Consider the following 19,142-nt stretch of genomic DNA (forward strand, 5'->3'; position numbering starts at 1 on the left):
CGCCCGCAACTAATCAATTTCATATCCACTGTAAAACATTTTGTTGTTATTCAAATACTTGAATACAACAAAATATGGACTAAAGCTGAAATAAACACAAAGAAGAAAATATATATTTTTTTGGGGACAGACCCGATTACTTCGCTTATTTAAGCCGGTTCGTCTGAATATGTGCATATTTCCCTTATAAGTGCATAAAAATCATGTGTTTTTTTAGAACAGCTATATCTCAAGAATGGTTCCTTCTAAGAAAAAAATTATAAGGATCAAACTTGTAGATAATTTTTTTTTCTGTCTACAATATTTACTTTAGTCACTTTTTGATTAGATCAACCGTTTTCAAAAACTAAATCCGAAAACCTAAAAACCCTTAAATTTTGATCTTTGACCCCGAATAATTTTTTTGCACACATGGGATCGATGGGGACTTTTAGGACGTTGCTTCTAATGGCAAACCCTAGCTCTCCACCAAAATTCAGCTTTGTGGGAATTTTTGCTATTTCAATGTCTATTTTGACCGGACTATTAAGTTCAAAAATTATTCTCTTCAGTACAGTACTTTATTCAAATTTGTGTATCCGTTATAATTTTTATACAGTACTCATTTAAACTCAAATGCGTACGTATACAACTCTGCAACAGCTATTAAAAATTCCCTCTTCCACCTTATTCGCAAATTTCGCATTCCTCTACTTCCTCTTTCTAAACAAGAAAACAAAAACGTTGCTCTTTTTTACACTCATTCTATGTGTTTCCATCTCTAATACCCCACAATTCCCAATCGGTCTTTCTGTTTTGATTCCAAGTATTAAGTTAATAGACGCCTCTAACATCTTTTATATCGTCTATAAATAAATTAATGATTGAGTGCTTTTGTTTTCCAATTTATTAAATAAAACAAGTGTTTCTTTGGAGCTTGAGGCATTTGTTTTCGTATTTATTTAATTTATAGTATTTTGAATTTATGTGCATTTCATCTTCAAGGAAATTAAAATAAAGTAAGACTTATTATAATTTATTTTAATACCTTCAGGTAAGAAAGCACAGAAAATTATGTAATAAACTTTGAAGCTGCTGTAGTGTTCTTTCCCCGTCAAGTTTTATTATTGCACTGATTAGTATTTATTCTTGCACGATCCCCTTCCCCCCGTATTTGTTTTGTTGTTTATTCTTTTTGTTGTTGGGGAGTGTTTATTTGGAGCAGGGTTGAACCAAAGACATAAAATATAACAAGATGGGACATTTACATTGCTACTATACATCGGCAGATGGCGCTGGAGGTCTAACATAATGTTATGTTCCAATATGGTGACATAACATTATGTTATACCTGTTTTTGCCGTCGTGTTCTGTTAGTTGTATGTTATACACAAACACCCTCTATGGTTTAATAGTAAAATTGAACTGCATTATGCACTATGTCCAATCTTTACAGTTCTATGTCTTTGGTTGAACGAATGCCATGGCACAATCATACAGGTATCCGCATCAGCCCAGCTGATGTACTGTGAGCTGTCAAAAATTTGTTGTAATTGAAACACACAAAATTAAAAAAAAAAAAAAACAAAAATTTAAAAGAAAAACGTTGAACTTTTGACGGATTTTTGTTATAATGTGTTTATTAATAACTGCCTAACAAAATTTTGTTGAAAAAAATGTGTGAATCGCTTTATTTTTGGAAAAAAATTTTGACATTTCACAGTACTGAACTCGTTTTTGTTGTAGTTGTTTGCTGTTGCATCTACCTGGTAATTGTGCCATGACGAATGCATACTCTATATTGCATTCAGTGTTTGGTGAGTAGAGTTGGGCAATCTCGTTCCTTTTGCGGTTCGATCTTTTCCATTCCGTTCCGCAAAAGGAACTAGGTCGTTCAGTTAGTTCCATAGTTCAATTTAGTACCAACATTTATATGTATACACACACTCATACTCGTTCACTTAGTCCAGCACACACAAGTATTAAAAGACTATTTGAAACAAATTTAAGTATAGTACACATTGACAAGCAAAACTGACAGTCATCGAGGTCTATTTCGTGAATATCAAAGCCTAATTGAAAAATTTCTTTTATAATCTCTAAATAATACCGTAAATATTGTATTTCAAACGTTTTTAGCTAAATAAAAGTTATTTGCCGGAAAATTGTCCTTAAAGTACGTTGACTGTCAGTTTTGACTGTTAGTGTGTACTCCCCTTTACAATCGGCACGTTTTGCAAATTAATGGTATGTTCCTTTACTTCTGAAAATGGTAAAACCGGCAAAAGTAGTAAAAGTTGAAAACTGCTCCCATATGAATTGTATTGTGTCTGAAGTAAAGGAACGCTTTTCGAGTAAAAAGTTGTAAAACTTTAACTAGGCATTTACACCAGACAGTTTGTCTTCAAATACAACTCTGATTTACTAACACATACATACATTTGTCGTTTGTCTTCCAGCTGTCCATCAATTTTTCACAGACAGTAAGGAAGACAAATTTTTGGCATTTTTGTAAAAATAAGTGAGATAATAATTGAAAACAAAAGAACATCAACAAAAACAAAATATGTGAACGGAAAACAAAAGGATGTCGATGATTTTCATTCAAAATTTTATAACTGTTTTTGCAGTTGTCGGGACGCCTACGTCACACAGGCAAGTTGTGGGATTTTGACAATTAATACATGAAGTCAACTGTCCTGTCATTTGTAAACGCAGGGTAAGATTCTTGAACGTAAAGGAACAGGGCTTAAAAATTAATTCAATTGCTTTTTACTGACTGTTTGTAAATTTTTTGTATTCGGCAAAAATCAGTTTAGTAAGAAATGGGAAACGAAATGACAATAGGTGTGTACGATAACTTTTCCAGCAATAATTACTCAGTCAGTTCCAGCAACCTCTCTCAGTGAATTTTACTCTCTCAGGCAAGAAAAATTCCAGAAAGTTATCGAACAACAATTTGCAAAAACTTGCAAGAAAGTCAGCTGTTTCCGAAAATGTATGAAATTTGTGTTTTTTCTTTTGATATTTTAAACCAAACGGAACTAAAACATAAATTTTAAAATTGCAGTTTACTTATTAAATGATTTAATCCTATCCACAGCGCTTTAGAATCTAAAAAAATGTGCAATTGTGAAATGTTCTTGGTCAAAAATGTTAGCATTTCGAGTTGTTTACATTGAACAGGTGATTAAAAGTCAGCTGAACAGACTTGCAAATTTTTGCATCAAAAATTTGCAAGTTCTCAGTCACAAAACTCATTCAGTAAAAATTTTTACGAATTTGTACAAATTTTTTGGGTTATCGTACAAACCTAATGACACTATGACATTACTTATTCAATAATAAAAGAGAGCGAGAGACAACTGATGTTAAATGAACTGATGGAACTAACTGAAAAAGGAGAGCAAAAGGAATTGGAGAAAAACGAACGAGGGAGCAAAAGCATAGACATAGACAAATTAATTCCTGCTCTACATCAGGGATAGGCGATGCGCGCTTACTGAGAGCAAGTGAGCATACATTTCAATGCATTTTACATTAAAGTTTTCGCTCACTTGCTCTCAGTAAGCGCACATCGCCTATCCCTGATGTAGAGACAAAGAATGGCTCTCACCATTTATCTGCGGCGAATTTTAAACAAGAGATGTCGTTTACGCATGTTTATGGTTTGAGTGAAAGCTACTTGTTTCACTCAAACGAAAACTCCTAAAAATATTTACATTTACGAACTATGTATATGCCTATAAAAAAGAGTGGCATAGTTAATGTCATATGTAAAATACATTTTAAAGTGGCGAAGTCTATGGCATAGACAAATTAAGTAGAGACAACGAACGCTCTCATTTTTCATTTCCTACCAGATGTCGCATGAAACGATTTGGGGCTAGTCATCTGACTCAAGCCAGACTGGGGCTAGTCAAATGACTCAACTTCGAAAACAATTTATTTGTTTTTCTACCAATTAGGGTCTTTGTTTGCAAATTTCGCCACTTTAAAATGTATTTTACATATGAAATTAACTATGCCACTCCTTTTGATAGGCATATAGTTCGTAAATGTAAATATTTTTAGGAGTTTTCGTTTGAGTGAAACAAGCAGCTTTCACTCAAACCATAAACGTAAACGACATCTCTTGTTTAAAATTCGCCGCAGATAAATGGTGAGAGCCATTCTTTGTCTCTACATTAATTTGTCTATGGTTACATGCCATTGATTTGAGGAAGTTTTTATGGGAAATAGTTTTTTTCTGATGAATAAATTTGTTCTTCAAAAAAATGTATGTCCCTAATATACATCGAACATAGAAATAAATATAAAAAATGTCGTATGGAATTTGACACTAACATTACAGCCCAGTTCAGTAGGCTGTGCATTGCTGCTACCTTTTCATGTTCTACCATGCTATAAAGTAATACGGATAAAACGTTCGATTTGAATATATTTATTTTTGTATTCTTCGATATAATTGAGGAATTCCAGATGGCCCGTAGTTGATTAAAGGTTCCGTTAGCTTTACCAATTCTATTAGCGATGTCGGCTGCCGCTCCGCCTTCGATTGCAATTATGCTTCCGAGATAACAGAATTTCTCCACGAATTCGGTCGGTTCGCCCCCAATAAGAAAGGGGGTTGAGTTTATGTCTTTTGTGCTTATTCCTTTGGCTTTACCTATATTTATCTTAAGTCCTGCTCTAGCTGACTCTGCTACTAAGTCATTAACCTTAACTGCATATCGCAGAGTTTTGTGGACAAAAGACATACATATGTCATCTGCATAATCCAGGTCCTCTATATTCTCCGTTAACGTCCATTGAATTCCTTGATTTTTGTGATCGATTGTGTCACTGAGGATATTGTCGATGGACAGCAGAAAAAGAATAAGAATAATAGGTGTGTACGATAACTTTCCCAGCAAAAATTACTCAGTCAATTCCAGCAACCTCTCTCAGTGAATTTTACTCTCTCAAGCAAGAAAAATTGCAGAAAGTTATCGAACAACAATTTGTAAAAACTTGCAAGGAATCAACTGTTTTGAAAAAGAAGAAGAAGAAAAGTTTTTGCATCAATTTGGTGATCTTGTTTTCCATGATTTTTTTTTATATTTTTCAGCTTTTGATGTATAATTTTTTGATATTTCAATGTTTATTTTTGTTTTCGCCAAACAAGAATAAAAAATAAAACAAAACAAATGTTTTCAAATCAGCTGATCAGACTTGCAAATTTTTGCGGGACAAATTTTCCCAGCAAAAATTTGCAAGTTCTCAGTCACAAAACTCTCCAAAAATCTCTCCAAACTCGCTCTCTTTTGCTGGATAATTTTGTTATCGAGCAGCGTTCAGCAATAATTTGTACGAATTTGTACAAATTATTGGGTTATCGTACACACCTAATGTCTTACACCCGACATACAACTCTGCACTTTAAGTCTTCATATTGCGATTTTATGAGGTTGAACAATTTCTTAGGGATGCACAGTTGCCAAAAAAAAAATCCAAAAAACCTGGCCAAAAATCGAAAATAAAATTGTATTAATTTACACATGAAGTGTGCGTTCTTTAATAATTGATGTTCGAACTTGTTGAGTTTTTTCAAGGTCAATGATGTATTCAAGGACCTATAGTAAAATTTTTGATCCGATACGATCACAGATTATAGGAGATTTTAAAGATTTGTGGAAAAAGGGACCAAAAAGACCCCTTTTATAATTCACACGAGGGATTGTGTTTTAAGAAAAATATTAATCGCATTCTTTTCAGTGAAGTTGCCAAAAACACCTCATACCTAAAGTGCAAGTATTCCAAGTAAACTTAACTCAAATATATCAAAAACTGTAGAAATGGTAGAAACTTGAACCCCAATTTTACTTTCCTGTTTTTTTATACCCTATACCACAATGTGGAAAAGGGTATTATAAGTTTGTTTTGGTAAAAATTCATGTAACACCGCGAAATATTCGTCGGAGACCCCCAATGTGGTATACCAATCTTCATATCTCGACTAGATAAAGCGATTTTGAGATGTGTGTCTGTCCGTCCGTCCGTCCATTATAAATTGTAAACACGCTCCAGGCCGCAATTATGGACCGATCGTCACGAAATTTTGTATAGAGGTCGGGTTCAGATCAGAATAGATCCCTATTGTTATTGGTGATGATCGTGAAATATTTAGCGGGTGAAATTGACCAAAAACATAATATTTATCCAATTTTCTAGCGGCTCTGTAGGTCTCAATAATAGTCCGATCAACGCGTAATTTTAAATAAGGTAAGAGTATATCACAAAGTAGAAGCTTGCAATTTGAGATGGCGATCGGATAATATTTAGAGGGTTGAATGGACCAAAACTTTTGTGTGAAAATTGTGAAAATTTAATTCCTTAATTCCTGGAAGTGACATTACGGACAAGTGAGATATACTTGAAAGTGGAACGCTTGACCTTTCAATTGATGGTCCATTTCTGCATGATCAGATAACAGAGTTACAGCCTAATATATTCCGTTATTTGTTTGTAGTGTAATAATAAACTCGCTAGAAGTCGCAATTATACATCAATAGTCACGAAGTTTTGCACCGGGTAAGAGTATAGGTCGAAAAAGATGCCTACAATTTTGAATGATGATCTGAAATGGACCATTACTTTTGTATGAAAAATATAAAAATTTTATTTTTGATCGATATTTTAATTCCTTGAGGACATATATATTTCGCAAAGTAACCTACATATGGAAAAAAAACTACTGACCTTTCCTCTGATGTAAATTGCAATAAAGTGTTTGCTAGATAACGGGCCTACTGCCTAATATATGTGTATAGAACCACATTTTTATCCCATGCTACATATTGTCTCTCCAAAAGTTTATGTAACACCACGAAATATTCGTCCTAGACCCCTTATTTGGTATGCCAAAATTCATATCTCGACGAGATGAAGCAATTTAGCGATGTGTGTCCGTCCATTAAAAATTGTAAACAAGCTTAAATGGACCAAAAACAAACATGCTAGATAACTTTTTAGTTTTGGTCATAAGTATTATACATTACATCTCTGATATTTGATAATTAAATTTTCACAATCATTGAAAAGAAGTTCCGTGGAGAGCAATTGTCCAGGGATAGTGGTATAGGGTATCCCATGGTCGGCTCCGTCCGACTATAGACTTTTCTTACTTGTTTGGGGTTAAAAAAGTTCCCGATAATCATTGTCACATAGGTCTACGTTTGATATAACCGACATAAAACGGTACCGCCTGATTTTCGGTGTTTTTAGCCACATTAATCAACCGAATTGGCAAAAACTTTGTGATTAGTTTTTGCTAATTTATTTTTTCATCACCATTGGTCGGTTATTTATTATAAATTTTACTATGTTTTTTCTTTAAATTTTATCATCTTTACTACCCAACAAAACTTAGCAACCACACGATGTTTCCATTAACAAATAAAAGTCTACTGAATGAAAGAATTCAATATTTTTATAAAGACTCAAAGGAAGCGTGTGAAACAACTTCAAAGTATTTTCATCACAATGGTGCCTTCGTGATTGGAGAAATGATTAAATGCGCCTTTCCGGAACACAAAGATGCTAATGAAATTTTGGATTGTAAGTTTATACAAGTCAAGTAACTCATTGTAATTGTAAAAGAAGAATTTAAATCTAATATTGAAACTTTTTACAGACTTAGAGTCATTCAAATATAAAGACTATAGACGATGTTATGCCTCGATTATAACAATTTTTCAAAACACGCCGACTTTACATCAAAATTCTACATCGTTCAACATAAAGTGGATGGGCATAAACTCTAATCTTTGTATGGATTTAATAAGGCTGTCAAAAAGTAAGGAGATATGCAGTACTGTAGAAAACATATTATTGCTTACATCGTTATTGGAAAATGCCCTTTCCAATGTATATTTCACCGAAACAAATGGAAAACAGGCACCACATTTGCTAAGAGATCTTATATGTACCGAAGAAATACGGAAGGTTTATGGAACAGAAATAGTAAGTATTTAAACAAATAAACATAAAATAAGCATCAAAAAGGATTTCTAGATGTTTTTTTTTAATAAATCAAAGGAGGGCAGACAGTATGAAAGGGTTTAGGATGCACATCACCTTCTGAGGTTCTAGACAAATTTTCTTGCATTTATGCATCTGTTATCTCCTAACTAATCATTGTACAAAATCGAAAATAAACATTTTTTGTGATATAGCCTGTATTGGATCTATCTTGCATCTAAAGTAGGACTAACGTTCAAGTCTTAACTCCATAACAATGTAGCTTAATTTTTTCCTTATTTTTTATGGCTTGTGAATGGAAACAAGTAAGAAAAGAGCTAAGTTAACTTTTCATACCCTACACCACGAACTGTATTAAAGTGAATAGACTAATTTCGTTTATGAAAGTACTAAACTCTTCTTTTTATTGCAGGAGTAGTACATATATCTCAACTGATAATACTCCCTCCAGAACAGCTCATATGGGGCGACATTGTTCTTTCCAAAACATGGAACAATAGTTACAAACACATAGACCTATGGGGGGGTACAACAAAACGTGAACGTATACCGACAAATTTCTGAGGGACATTTTTGAGGCTACAAAATTCAAAATACTCGGTGGTCCCACCTGACCAAAATTTTGAAAGTTCATGTTAGCGAAATTTTCATATATAGCAATGATGTAAACCTTACATTTTATTAATATTTCTTGATTAAAATGACGTAAGACTTCTTGGCCAATTTCTCCTTGATTTCAGAACTTTTTTGACAGAGTTACTATCTGTTCAAAACAATGGATAAATTAAAAATCGCATATATTTTTGGGTGTATCATTTATAAAATAACTCACAACTACAGTGAATGTTATGCAATTCAGTGATATCACTTCGGTAAGACCAAAAAAGGGGTATATAATCGGAAACCCTTAGAAATATCTTAACATCTAACTTTTTACTTTACATGTAATGTTGAGGACCTTTACTTTGTTTCCTACTTGACAAAAGTTCAAAATCACGGCTTCAATTTCCACTCCAATTTTATTGAGTAATTTATGGAAGGAAAATGTGATTAGTGGAGAATTGATTTATGCAGAGGGAACGTTTGGATATCATGGCGTTATCCACTAGTATTTTTATATTTACAGGTAGAATTTAAGATTTATATAAATAAAGCAAATAACGCCGAGACATGTGTCTTTTTCGGTATTTTTTCACGTTGCTGTGCCAGAATATGTCCAAATTTTCAATTACCGAAATTCAGGTGTCCAATCGTTGTTATTGTCATAAAGAAACCAATTGTAGTTATTTCTCTAAAGGTATTTTGGTGTCCAATCGTGGATCTCATCACAAAGAATTTATGAAGGCCGATAGTGGTGAGGCTGAGCAATAGTGAGTCTATCCATGATGAAATTCTAGCACCCAATCTCAGGTATGTAAATGACAACATCTGTCGCCCAATCCTGCATCTGCCAATAGACTAATTTTGGCGTCCAATCGTCGGACTTCTCTAATAGAAATTCTGGTTTCCTTGCTATTTGTAGGTAAGTCATGCTTAATCTCATATTTGTTGCTTTCAAATTTAAAAACAACAAGTTTAAAGTGGGATATAGTTAAAAGTTATTACTTTAGGGGATGGCAGAGAAGACTAGTTTCGTCCAACGCCACTTGGACTCATCAGTTCTCTTAGTTCTTTGTATTAAACAAAGAACCCTTCCCCAATTTTATGACGACTCGAGCTCAAGAATAAATGTGACTGATGAATTCGTTCTTTGTTTCAATGCAAAGAACTAAGAGAACTGATGAGTCCAAGTGGCGAAACTAGTCTTCTCTGCCATCCCCTAAAGTAATCAATTTTAACTACACCCCACATTAAACTTTTTGCTTTTAAATTCGAAAATAACAAATATGAGATTAAATTTGACTTACCTACAAATAGTAAGTAAAACACACATCTCAACAAAACTGCCAAAGTGAATTTAAAAAAAATCTGCTTTCCTATCGTGGATCTTCTCATAAATTGATCAGGAACTAGGAAAACTCGCTGGTGCCCAATCCATGGTCTATACAAGTATACATTCTTTTAGCAAAAATCCATAAACACAATTTTCCCCAATCTACATTTTTTATACTCTCAGACTTTAGTCAAAATGTGCCTTATCGAAATAATGGTTTTAGGGCCAAAGTGTGTTTGGAAGAAATCTGTTTCAGCAAACTTGGGTTTAACTCAGCTATGGTTGGCTGCCCGGAGAACACGATATTTCTCGAAAGATCAACCGATTCGGTCCAAAATTTAGCATTCGTGATATTTTGTCCAAATTTTGATCAAATTCGAAGATGGACTTTATCGATCCACTCCTTCGGTAACCTTCCACAGAGATTTAAAAATTTTCAGAGAAGTGCAGTTTAAGGCCTCTCTGGATAATTAGTAAATATATGTACCTGTGTAAGATAAAGACCTCAGTAGTCATGGTTTCACTTCTTTTTTGGTAATAATTTAGTTATAAATAAAAATATGAAACAAATTAATAAATACAAATACCTCTCTGGAAACGCTTTGCTTTTTTGCAACAAGTGTTCTCGGTTCTCCTATTACTACAGTAGAAGGTTTTTCAGGGGCAAGAGAGAATGGCCCGAAAGCTGTAAAGAACACCAAACTTTGTTAATCGCAATATTTCTGCGAGCCTTATATAAAGTCCGAAGATGATGATTTTCGGTCTACTCCTTCTGGTATTCCCCCCAAATTTCAAGAGTTTTAGCTAAAGTGATATTTACGATTTTTCTTGAGCCGAGCAACAGATTTGGTCCAAACTTTGGATTTAGTAATATTTTGTCCAAACTCAATTTTAGCTCGGAAATGGACCATACTAGGTACATCCCTCACAAACCTTCAAAATAATTGTTTAATGCAGTTTAAGGACTGTTCGAGGATCCTTATACATTTTTACTAAAGGTATTCCTTGTGTTTAGAGCGGTATTATGTTTTTCATGGGCAAGTCCATATTTCCTAAAAACTGAAAATTATACTGTGACGAACTGAAATGACTGGTGGGCGCAATATCTATTAAAAGGAATGAGTCCCACAATGAAATCTACTTCCAAAATGAACTATATATCCATATTTTGTTGGCAAGTTCATACGTCCGAAAATGTATACACAATTCTTCAAATCTCCTAATAGATATCTTTGGGTTAAAGGATTTTGGTTGTATAGCCGATATTCCATCTGTCCATAGATGAAAGTTGCAGTTCACACAGGCTCAGGGTATATTCCTGTCCGCAAAGTCCACTGATACTTCTTGAGATTTTGACGAAGAAGAATATGTTTCCGATCAATTTTTTTTATTTCGTTTGTCGTCACAAAGTCCTTTGTCGAAGAAGGAAAAAGGAACATTTCTAGAAATGTGCATCCAATGAAAGTACTTCCCAAAATACAATTCAAAGAGCAATCGACAGAAAAAAAACCTGAAGATGAAATTCAATGTAATTTCGAAATATTGGAAGTAATATGCAATAAATAAAATATAAACATTGACCTCAATCTCAATAATCTTGATTTTATTAACATTCGAAAGGTCTAACAAAACATAAAAGTGCGACAGGATAATCCTTTTTTGTACAATAAACATTTACTAATTTGTAGCAAGAGACCAGTTTCAAATAATCTCAACGGACGACACTTCGGTCGAACAGAAATTATATCACAAAAAAGGGTTGATATAGTTTTTTTTCCAAATTTTAAACATAATAAAGAATTTGTAATTGTTATGATGTTCAAAATAGTTCATTACAAAAAGGTGTTAGAGACTATATACACAAATTTAAAACCACAAAGTTTAAGCAACAATTTTATCTTTTATTGTTGAATTGCTCTTATCAAAAATTTTAAAAACAAACCATCGAATGTTTTTTCTAAGTGTTGTTTATAAGAAAAAGTATTGAACGTAATATGCCACAAACGTTCAATATATACAAATAAACGTCTTGTCCTGAACTCATTTACTTACAGTCAGCCTAAAATTGCGATTAAACAACACCTTAAAACTTAACAACAACTATGCAGAAAATTGCTCAAAAAGCCTAACGTGTTCATTATTTTTATACTATCAAATATGTTGGTCAATATGTATACGAATGTAGTTAAATAATTCTCTGTAATACTTCCACCAAATACTTTACATATCTTGAAAATGTGTAACATAAGCTAATATCCCATTGGAACGAAAGTCATTTCGGGGGGGCCGGGCCCCCCCCTGGCTACGTCGGTGATGGGGGCTATATGAAGACCTATACCGACAAATTTCAGCTGCAAGGTTGTATATCCCAACGAAGACTAAATATAAAATATCAGCCATTTCTGAGGAAAATTGAGGCCACAACCTTCAAAATACCGAAAACTGGGAGGTACCGTTTTATGGGGCCTATATAAAGGAGTAAACCTACACCAACAAATTTCATATGGAGTGTTTAAGATCCCAAATGAAGACCAAATACCAAAATTTCAGCCATTTCGGTGGATTAATGTGTCCACAACCTTCAAAATATCGAAAATCGGGAGGTACCGTTCTATGGGGGCTATATGAAGGTGTGGACCTATACCTACAAATTTCTGGGGGAAAGTTTTGTACCTCCAACGAATGCAAAATACTAAATTGCAGACATTTCGGTGTGATAATGAGGCTAAAACTTCCAAAATACCGAAAATCGGGAGATATCGTCCTATGGGGACTATATCAAAACGTGGACCTATATAAACATATTATAGTAGCAATGTTTCTTAGCCTCTGGAGATACAAAATACAAAGTTACAACCGATTCTGTCGTCAAATGGATCTAATACATTCAAAATGTCCTAAAGGGACGCGTACTTTATGTGGGGCCTTATATGGGGGCTATAACAAAACGTGGACATATATAAACAAACTTTGGTAGAAATGTTTTTTAGCCTCTGGAGACACAAAATACCAAATTACAACCAATTCGGTGGTAAAATGAGACAAATATCTTAAAAAATGGTTAAAACGGCAGAACTACCAGGTAGTGGTATCACACCAGATGATCGAATATGAAAAGTCAAATCCCTTAATAAAAAAATTATTTTTGTTGTAAGTTCCCCAACAACATAAAGAAAGTTTTGACATAACATATTCAAAATTTTACGATGCCACTACCTGGGTAATTGTGCCATGGTACTTATAATAGATTTTACCAAAATTTCATCCACCTACTTCAATCCATTCGGACGCTAGAGTGATTCCACTGACGGACAGAGGGAAGGACATGGCTAAATTGATATTGTAACGGCAAAAATCGGACCCCTCAATTTTGCCACCACCCTTGCTTATTTGAATTTTGTTTTGGTTATGTTTCCAATGAATAAAGGAATTTATTTTAATTTTTAAACGAAACCCATCAGTCTCTTTCAATATCCCGTTAGCCTCACGTGAGTTTAATTCAGCCATTAGGTTGAGATAAACAACAACTCCCATAAAGGAAGTTGCTGAGAGAGAGACAGAGCGCCAAATTAGATCAAAAGAAGGTCCCGTTATTCCTATGGGAAACACGTGGTCTACGAGCATATAAAAGGGGGACGATCCTTCTATCCTAGAAATATCCTTTGGGTAATCCTTGATCCTTGGGGTATCCTGAAGACTCCGAAGTATCCTTGGAATATCCTTCGATCCTTGGGATATCCTTCCATCCTTGGGATATCCTTCGATCCTAAAAATATCCTTCGATTTTCTCCCGATCCTCAAATTCTCCCGTATCCTTGCTTGAGTACTTAATAAGGTCTCTGGCAGTAGAATTCCCTAGTATCCTTGCTTGAGTACTTACTAAGGTCTCTTGCAGTAGAATTCCCTAGTATCCTTGCTTGAGTGCTTACTAAGGTCTCTTGCAGTAGAATTCCCTAGTATCCTTGCTTGAGTACTTACTAACGTCTCTTGCAGTAGTATTCCGTAGTATCCTTGCTTGAGCACTTACTAAGGTCTCTTGCAGTAGTATTCCCTAGTATCCTTGCTTGAGTACTTACTAAGGTCTCTTGCATTAGTATTCCCTGGTATCCTTGCTTGAGTACTTACTAAGGTCTCTTGCAGTAGTATTCCCTAGTATCCTTGCTTGAGTACTTACTAAGGTCTCTCGCAGTAGTATTCCCTAGTATCCTTGCTTGAGTACTTACTAAGGTCTCTTGCAGTAGTATTCCGTAGCATCCTTGCTTGAGTACTTACTAAGGTCTCTTGCAGTAGTATTTCTTAGTATCCTTGCTTGAGTACTTACTAAGGTCTCTTGCAGTAGAATTCCCTAGTATCCTTGCTTGAGTACTTACTAAGGTCTCTTGCAGTAGAATTCCCTAGTATCTTTGCTTGAGTACTTACTAAGGTCTCTTGCAGTAGTATTCCGTAGTATCCTTGCTTGAGTACTTACTAAGGTCTCTTGCAGTAGTATTTCCTAGTATCCTTGCTTGAGTACTTACTAAGGTCTCTTGCAGTAGTATTCCCTAATATCCTTGCTTGAGTACTTACTAAGGTCTCTTGCAGTAGTCGTAGCTAATAGTAGTATCTTTGCAGTATCAATCCTTTCGCCAGGTCTCTCCCACGTAGTTAAGAGTACTTATCCAGGTCTCTCCCACGTTGTTAAGAGTACTTATCCAGGTCTCTCCCACGTAGTTAAGAGTACTTATCCAGGTCTCCCCCACGTAGTCAAGAGTACTTATCCAGGTCTCTCCCACGTAGCTAAGAGTACTTATCCAGGTCTCACAAGCCCACGGACCCGTATCCTGTCACCCAGCCCTAGTACTTATCCTAATCTCGGAGGAGCACTCCCAAACTGAGCGAAGATACCACGGTTGTTACGGACGGACATCATACTCATATAGATACTAGTCGTTTACCCAAAAGTATTATCATCATAATCTCTAGCATATGAACCTCTTATCTTAGTCAATAAAAGAACGTGAAATATTCAAACAAAATCACACCTGCCTCTCGCTTTCTGTCTCTATACAATATAAATTTCTGTACGAACCTTGGCCCCGCGAGCTTACTCGAGCACAAGGGGAAAACCTGTCGTTACAATATAGAATTGCACGCTGATCAAAAATATATATAGTTTGCAGGGTGTAAAATTATTATTTCGAGTAGTTACAAACGGAATGACAAACTTAATATATTACCCCGAATCTTATGGTGGAGGGTATAAAAATAGGCGCTGCAAGTGTTAAGTTTTCTCAATATCTCTCTTCCGATTGAGCCTAAGAAACGTCCCTGGCATTGCCAGAATCTGTATTAATTTTATTTTTTTCTTTATAGGTCGCACTTCTGAAATTATTAATGGGATCACCAAATTCAATAAATATACGTAATGTAGTGTGGCATGGCTTTCCAAAACCTTATGAAATTCCCATTTACTATGAAGCGGTTCTGCTGACACTTGTTCATACCATGGGATATAAAATAGAGGAAATGAATTATTTAATTAAAGAACGGCCTTTAGTGATGGATTTTGAAAAACCATTACATCCTTTTGATGACAAATTTAAAATTAAATTAACCAATATAAAATTCTATGAAGATAAGATACAAAATATTGATAATGAATTCGCCAAGGATTATATTGGATATTGGTTAAAATTGTGCACCTATTATAATGAAGGTCTCTACATAAATTTCATAATATTAGTACTACCACAAATTGAACTCCTACTAAGGATGCATTACGGACACATAAATAATGTGGATATAAGTGCTAAATTAGATGAGTACTACATCACAATGGATACCATATTTGAAACTTATATTGCAAATAAGACGTCCCATACGGAAAGTGATAGTCAATTAAACCAGTTATTGGATTTTAATATATATCCACAATTTGAAGGTAGTTTTCATATTATGTACGACATATTTTTAAGTCCCAATGGATGCCGTTTACGTGATAAAGTTAGTCATGGTGAAGTGGAACTAAGTGCTCTAAATAATGCCCAATTGGCTTCTGTGGTGTTACACATATTTCTGAATTTGTTGGAACCATTAAATTGTTGCACCTTAGTTGAATATGAAAGTAAATTGCATTTAAATTGTATAAACAGACATCTGCTGGAAGATATTCATAAGAAGTTATGTCAATTCAAAAATAATATTATGGAAAATAAAGAAGACTTATCACTTCAGGTGATATTTAAGCCGATAGATAAGAAAACTTTAATATTCCGACGACCGCACAAAGAATCTGAGCTTATGCTTTTAATCAAAACAATTTTGGAAAATGTTAAAAAAACATTAGTTAATTATGAACAAGCCATTGCCATACGTTCAACGCAATTAGCCCAACGTGAACTGCATTCCAAGAGAAGAAAAACTTTGGAGAAATTACAAAACTCACTACCTCAAATATTTGCAACTTTAGTTAAGGTTTTTGAGTCCCTCAACATTTTATTTAATTTACTACAAAGTCATCACCAGACGATTTTGGAAGAAACCGAAACATTTTCAAAAACTTTAAGGTAAGAATATTATTTTCAAGTCGTGGACATTGTTTTGAATTTATTTTTTTTTTACAGATACCTTAAACATGCAAGAACTGTAACTGAAAACTTTGTCAAATATTCACATTATGATAGCAACGAATGGATCAAATCATTGGAGTTATGTTGTAAATTTCAAGAATTCCACAATAAACTATTTTTGTACAAAAATGATTGATGAAATCCGGCAATATTTTATTTAAATGCAAATCATAGAATAAGGTAAGGTTTATATTTTACAAAATAAAAGACACCCTATGTATCGTACAGACGTTAACTTGGCAACAGCAGAATAGAAAAACATGCTAACGTTGCACAGTGGGAAAAAATACCGAAGGAACCGATGAAACACTAGTACAGTGTTGAACTAGAGTGTTGACTGTACTGAACGGCATATGTAATAATTAGAAAAAGTTAGTCAAATCGGAATAACGGTACATTTAAAATTTATATTTTCTACAATGTTAACGATAACCTTTTTATACCCTCCACCATAATATGGAGGGTATAATTAAATTTGTCATTCCGTTTGTAACACATCGAAATATTCGTCGGAGACCCTATAAAGTATATATATTATTGATCAGCATAAAATTCTATGTCGATTTGACCATGTCCATCCGTCTGTCTGTCGGTTGAAATCAAGATGCAGCTCGCAATTTTAAAGATAGAGAGTCAAGATTTGGTACAGAAGTATTTATTACTTGCAGGATGGTTGGTATTGAAAATGGGATATATCGGTCCACGTTTTGGTATAGCCCCCATAGAACGGTACCTCCCGATTTTCGGTAGTTTTAAGGTTTTAGCTTCATTATCCTACCAAAATGGCTGAAATTTGGTACGTAGTCTTCTCTAGGGGTATAAAACTTTCCCCCAGAATTTTGTCGGTATCGGTCCACACCTTCATATAGCACCCATAGAACGGTACCTCCCGATTTTCGGTATTTTGAAGGTTTTAGCTTCGTTATCCTACCAAAATAGCTGAAATTTGGTACGTAGTCTTCTTTAGGGGTACAAAACTTTCCCCCAGAATTTTGTCGGTATCGGTCCACACCTTCATATAGCCCCCATATAACGGTACCTCCCGATTTTCGGTATTTTGAAGGTTTTAGCTTCATTATCCTACCAAAATGACTGAAATTTGGTACGTAGTCTTCTTTATGGGTATAAAACTTTCCCCAGAATTTTGTCGGTATCGGTTCACACCTTCATATAGCCCCCATAGAACGGTACCTCCCGATTTTCGGTATTTTGAAGGTTTTAGCTTCATTATCACACCGAAATGGCTGAAATTTGGTACCTAGTCTACGTTGGTGATATAAAACTTTCCCCCAGAACTTTGTCGGTGTCGGTCTATACCTTCATATAGCCCCCATAGAACGGTACCTCCCGATTTTCGGTATTTTGAACGTTGTGGCCTCAATATTCCACCGAAATGGCTGAAATTTGGTATTTAGACTTCGTTCGTGGTACTCAAAATTCCCCTTTAAATTTGTCGGTATAGGTCCACGCCTTCATATAGCCCCCATGGAAAGGTACCTCCCGATTTTTCGTATTTGGAGGTTGTGTCTTCAATATTCCACCAAAATGGCTGAAATTTGGTATTTAGTCTTCAATGTGATATAAAACTGTTCGCCAGAAATATGTCTGTACAGGTCCACGCTTTCATATTGCCCATTTCTGGCTAAAATTCGTCGGGGTAGGTCCACGTTTCGATATAGCCCCCATAGAACGGTACCTCCCGATTTTCGTAATAATGAAGATTGAGACGTCAATATCCAACCGAAATGGCTGAAATTCGTTATTTCGTCTTCCAAGAGTTATAAAATATTCCAGAAGAGTACTATCACTACTGGTACACGCTTACTTCTTGATTTTCGGTATTTTTTTAGTTTTAGCCACATTCTCTTACCGAAATATAGGAAATTTGGTATTTAGTCTTCTTTGAGCCTAAAAACTTTTCGTCAGAAATTTGTCGGTATAAATCGACGTTTTGAAATAGCCCACATAGAATGGTGCCTCATATTGTTTTACCGAAATTGCTGAAATTTAGTATTAAGTCTACACGAAAGGAAACTAATTATTCCATTTTACTTCAGTACAACTTGTGGTGGAGGGTATCACAAGTTCGGCCCGGCCGATCTTAACGCCGTGCTTACTTGTTAGGTGTAAAATTGCAATAGACGTGTGAATTCTGTGAATATATGTATTATTGCGGAATCTTTTGTATTTTTGATATACCGTAATGGTATTTAAATAAATTAAATAGTTTTGTGACCCATAAGTTATTTTAATTTAGATGTTTCGGGGTAAGTAAATGTAAGGCCCATTTTTCCTCAATTCTTCAGTTAAAATATGGGTTTAGTATGGAAACTAGTCGACTTTAGCTTTAATTTTTTTTAATTTTTTATGTATCTTGTCTAGATTAATGTCTTAAATTTTTTCCTGCGAATTCCTGCGACTTTTGGTTTTATAGCAATTTTTAGGAAACATGCCAATTCGGGAACTAAGCTTTTTTTAAGTTTGGTTCAAATAAAACCTCGATTATGGGAAACATTTTGACAAATAAGATCAAATATCACTTAAAATTGATCACGGCATAGCAGACAAAAAATTACAAAATGAAAAAGTCCGTCCTACGT

The 19,142-nt window shown here is 34.6% G+C and overlaps 1 protein-coding gene across 4 annotated transcripts; it reads left to right on the top strand.

The window, feature by feature from the left end:
• Positions 1–748: 748 nt before the first annotated feature.
• On the top strand, positions 749–16,683 carry LOC141397809 (uncharacterized). 4 transcript variants are annotated; one of them, XM_073974547.1, is made up of 5 exons: positions 749–998; positions 7,391–7,578; positions 7,655–7,983; positions 15,287–16,479; positions 16,537–16,683. In XM_073974547.1, exons 2-5 carry the CDS (start codon positions 7,401–7,403, stop codon positions 16,676–16,678), a joined length of 1,842 nt encoding a protein of 613 aa, XP_073830648.1. In that variant the 5' UTR covers positions 749–998; positions 7,391–7,400; the 3' UTR covers positions 16,679–16,683. The 4 variants fall into 4 exon arrangements, with proteins under 4 accessions (XP_073830648.1, XP_073830646.1, XP_073830649.1 ...); XM_073974545.1 differs by having other exon boundaries at positions 767–1,033; XM_073974548.1 differs by having other exon boundaries at positions 767–998; positions 7,459–7,578.
• Positions 16,684–19,142: the final 2,459 nt, after the last annotated feature.

The sequence above is a fragment of the Musca autumnalis genome, unplaced genomic scaffold (genome assembly GCF_047663935.1).
Source record: "Musca autumnalis isolate F117 unplaced genomic scaffold, ASM4766393v1 scaffold_3, whole genome shotgun sequence".
In the NCBI taxonomy this organism is placed as follows: Eukaryota; Metazoa; Arthropoda; class Insecta; order Diptera; family Muscidae; genus Musca; species Musca autumnalis.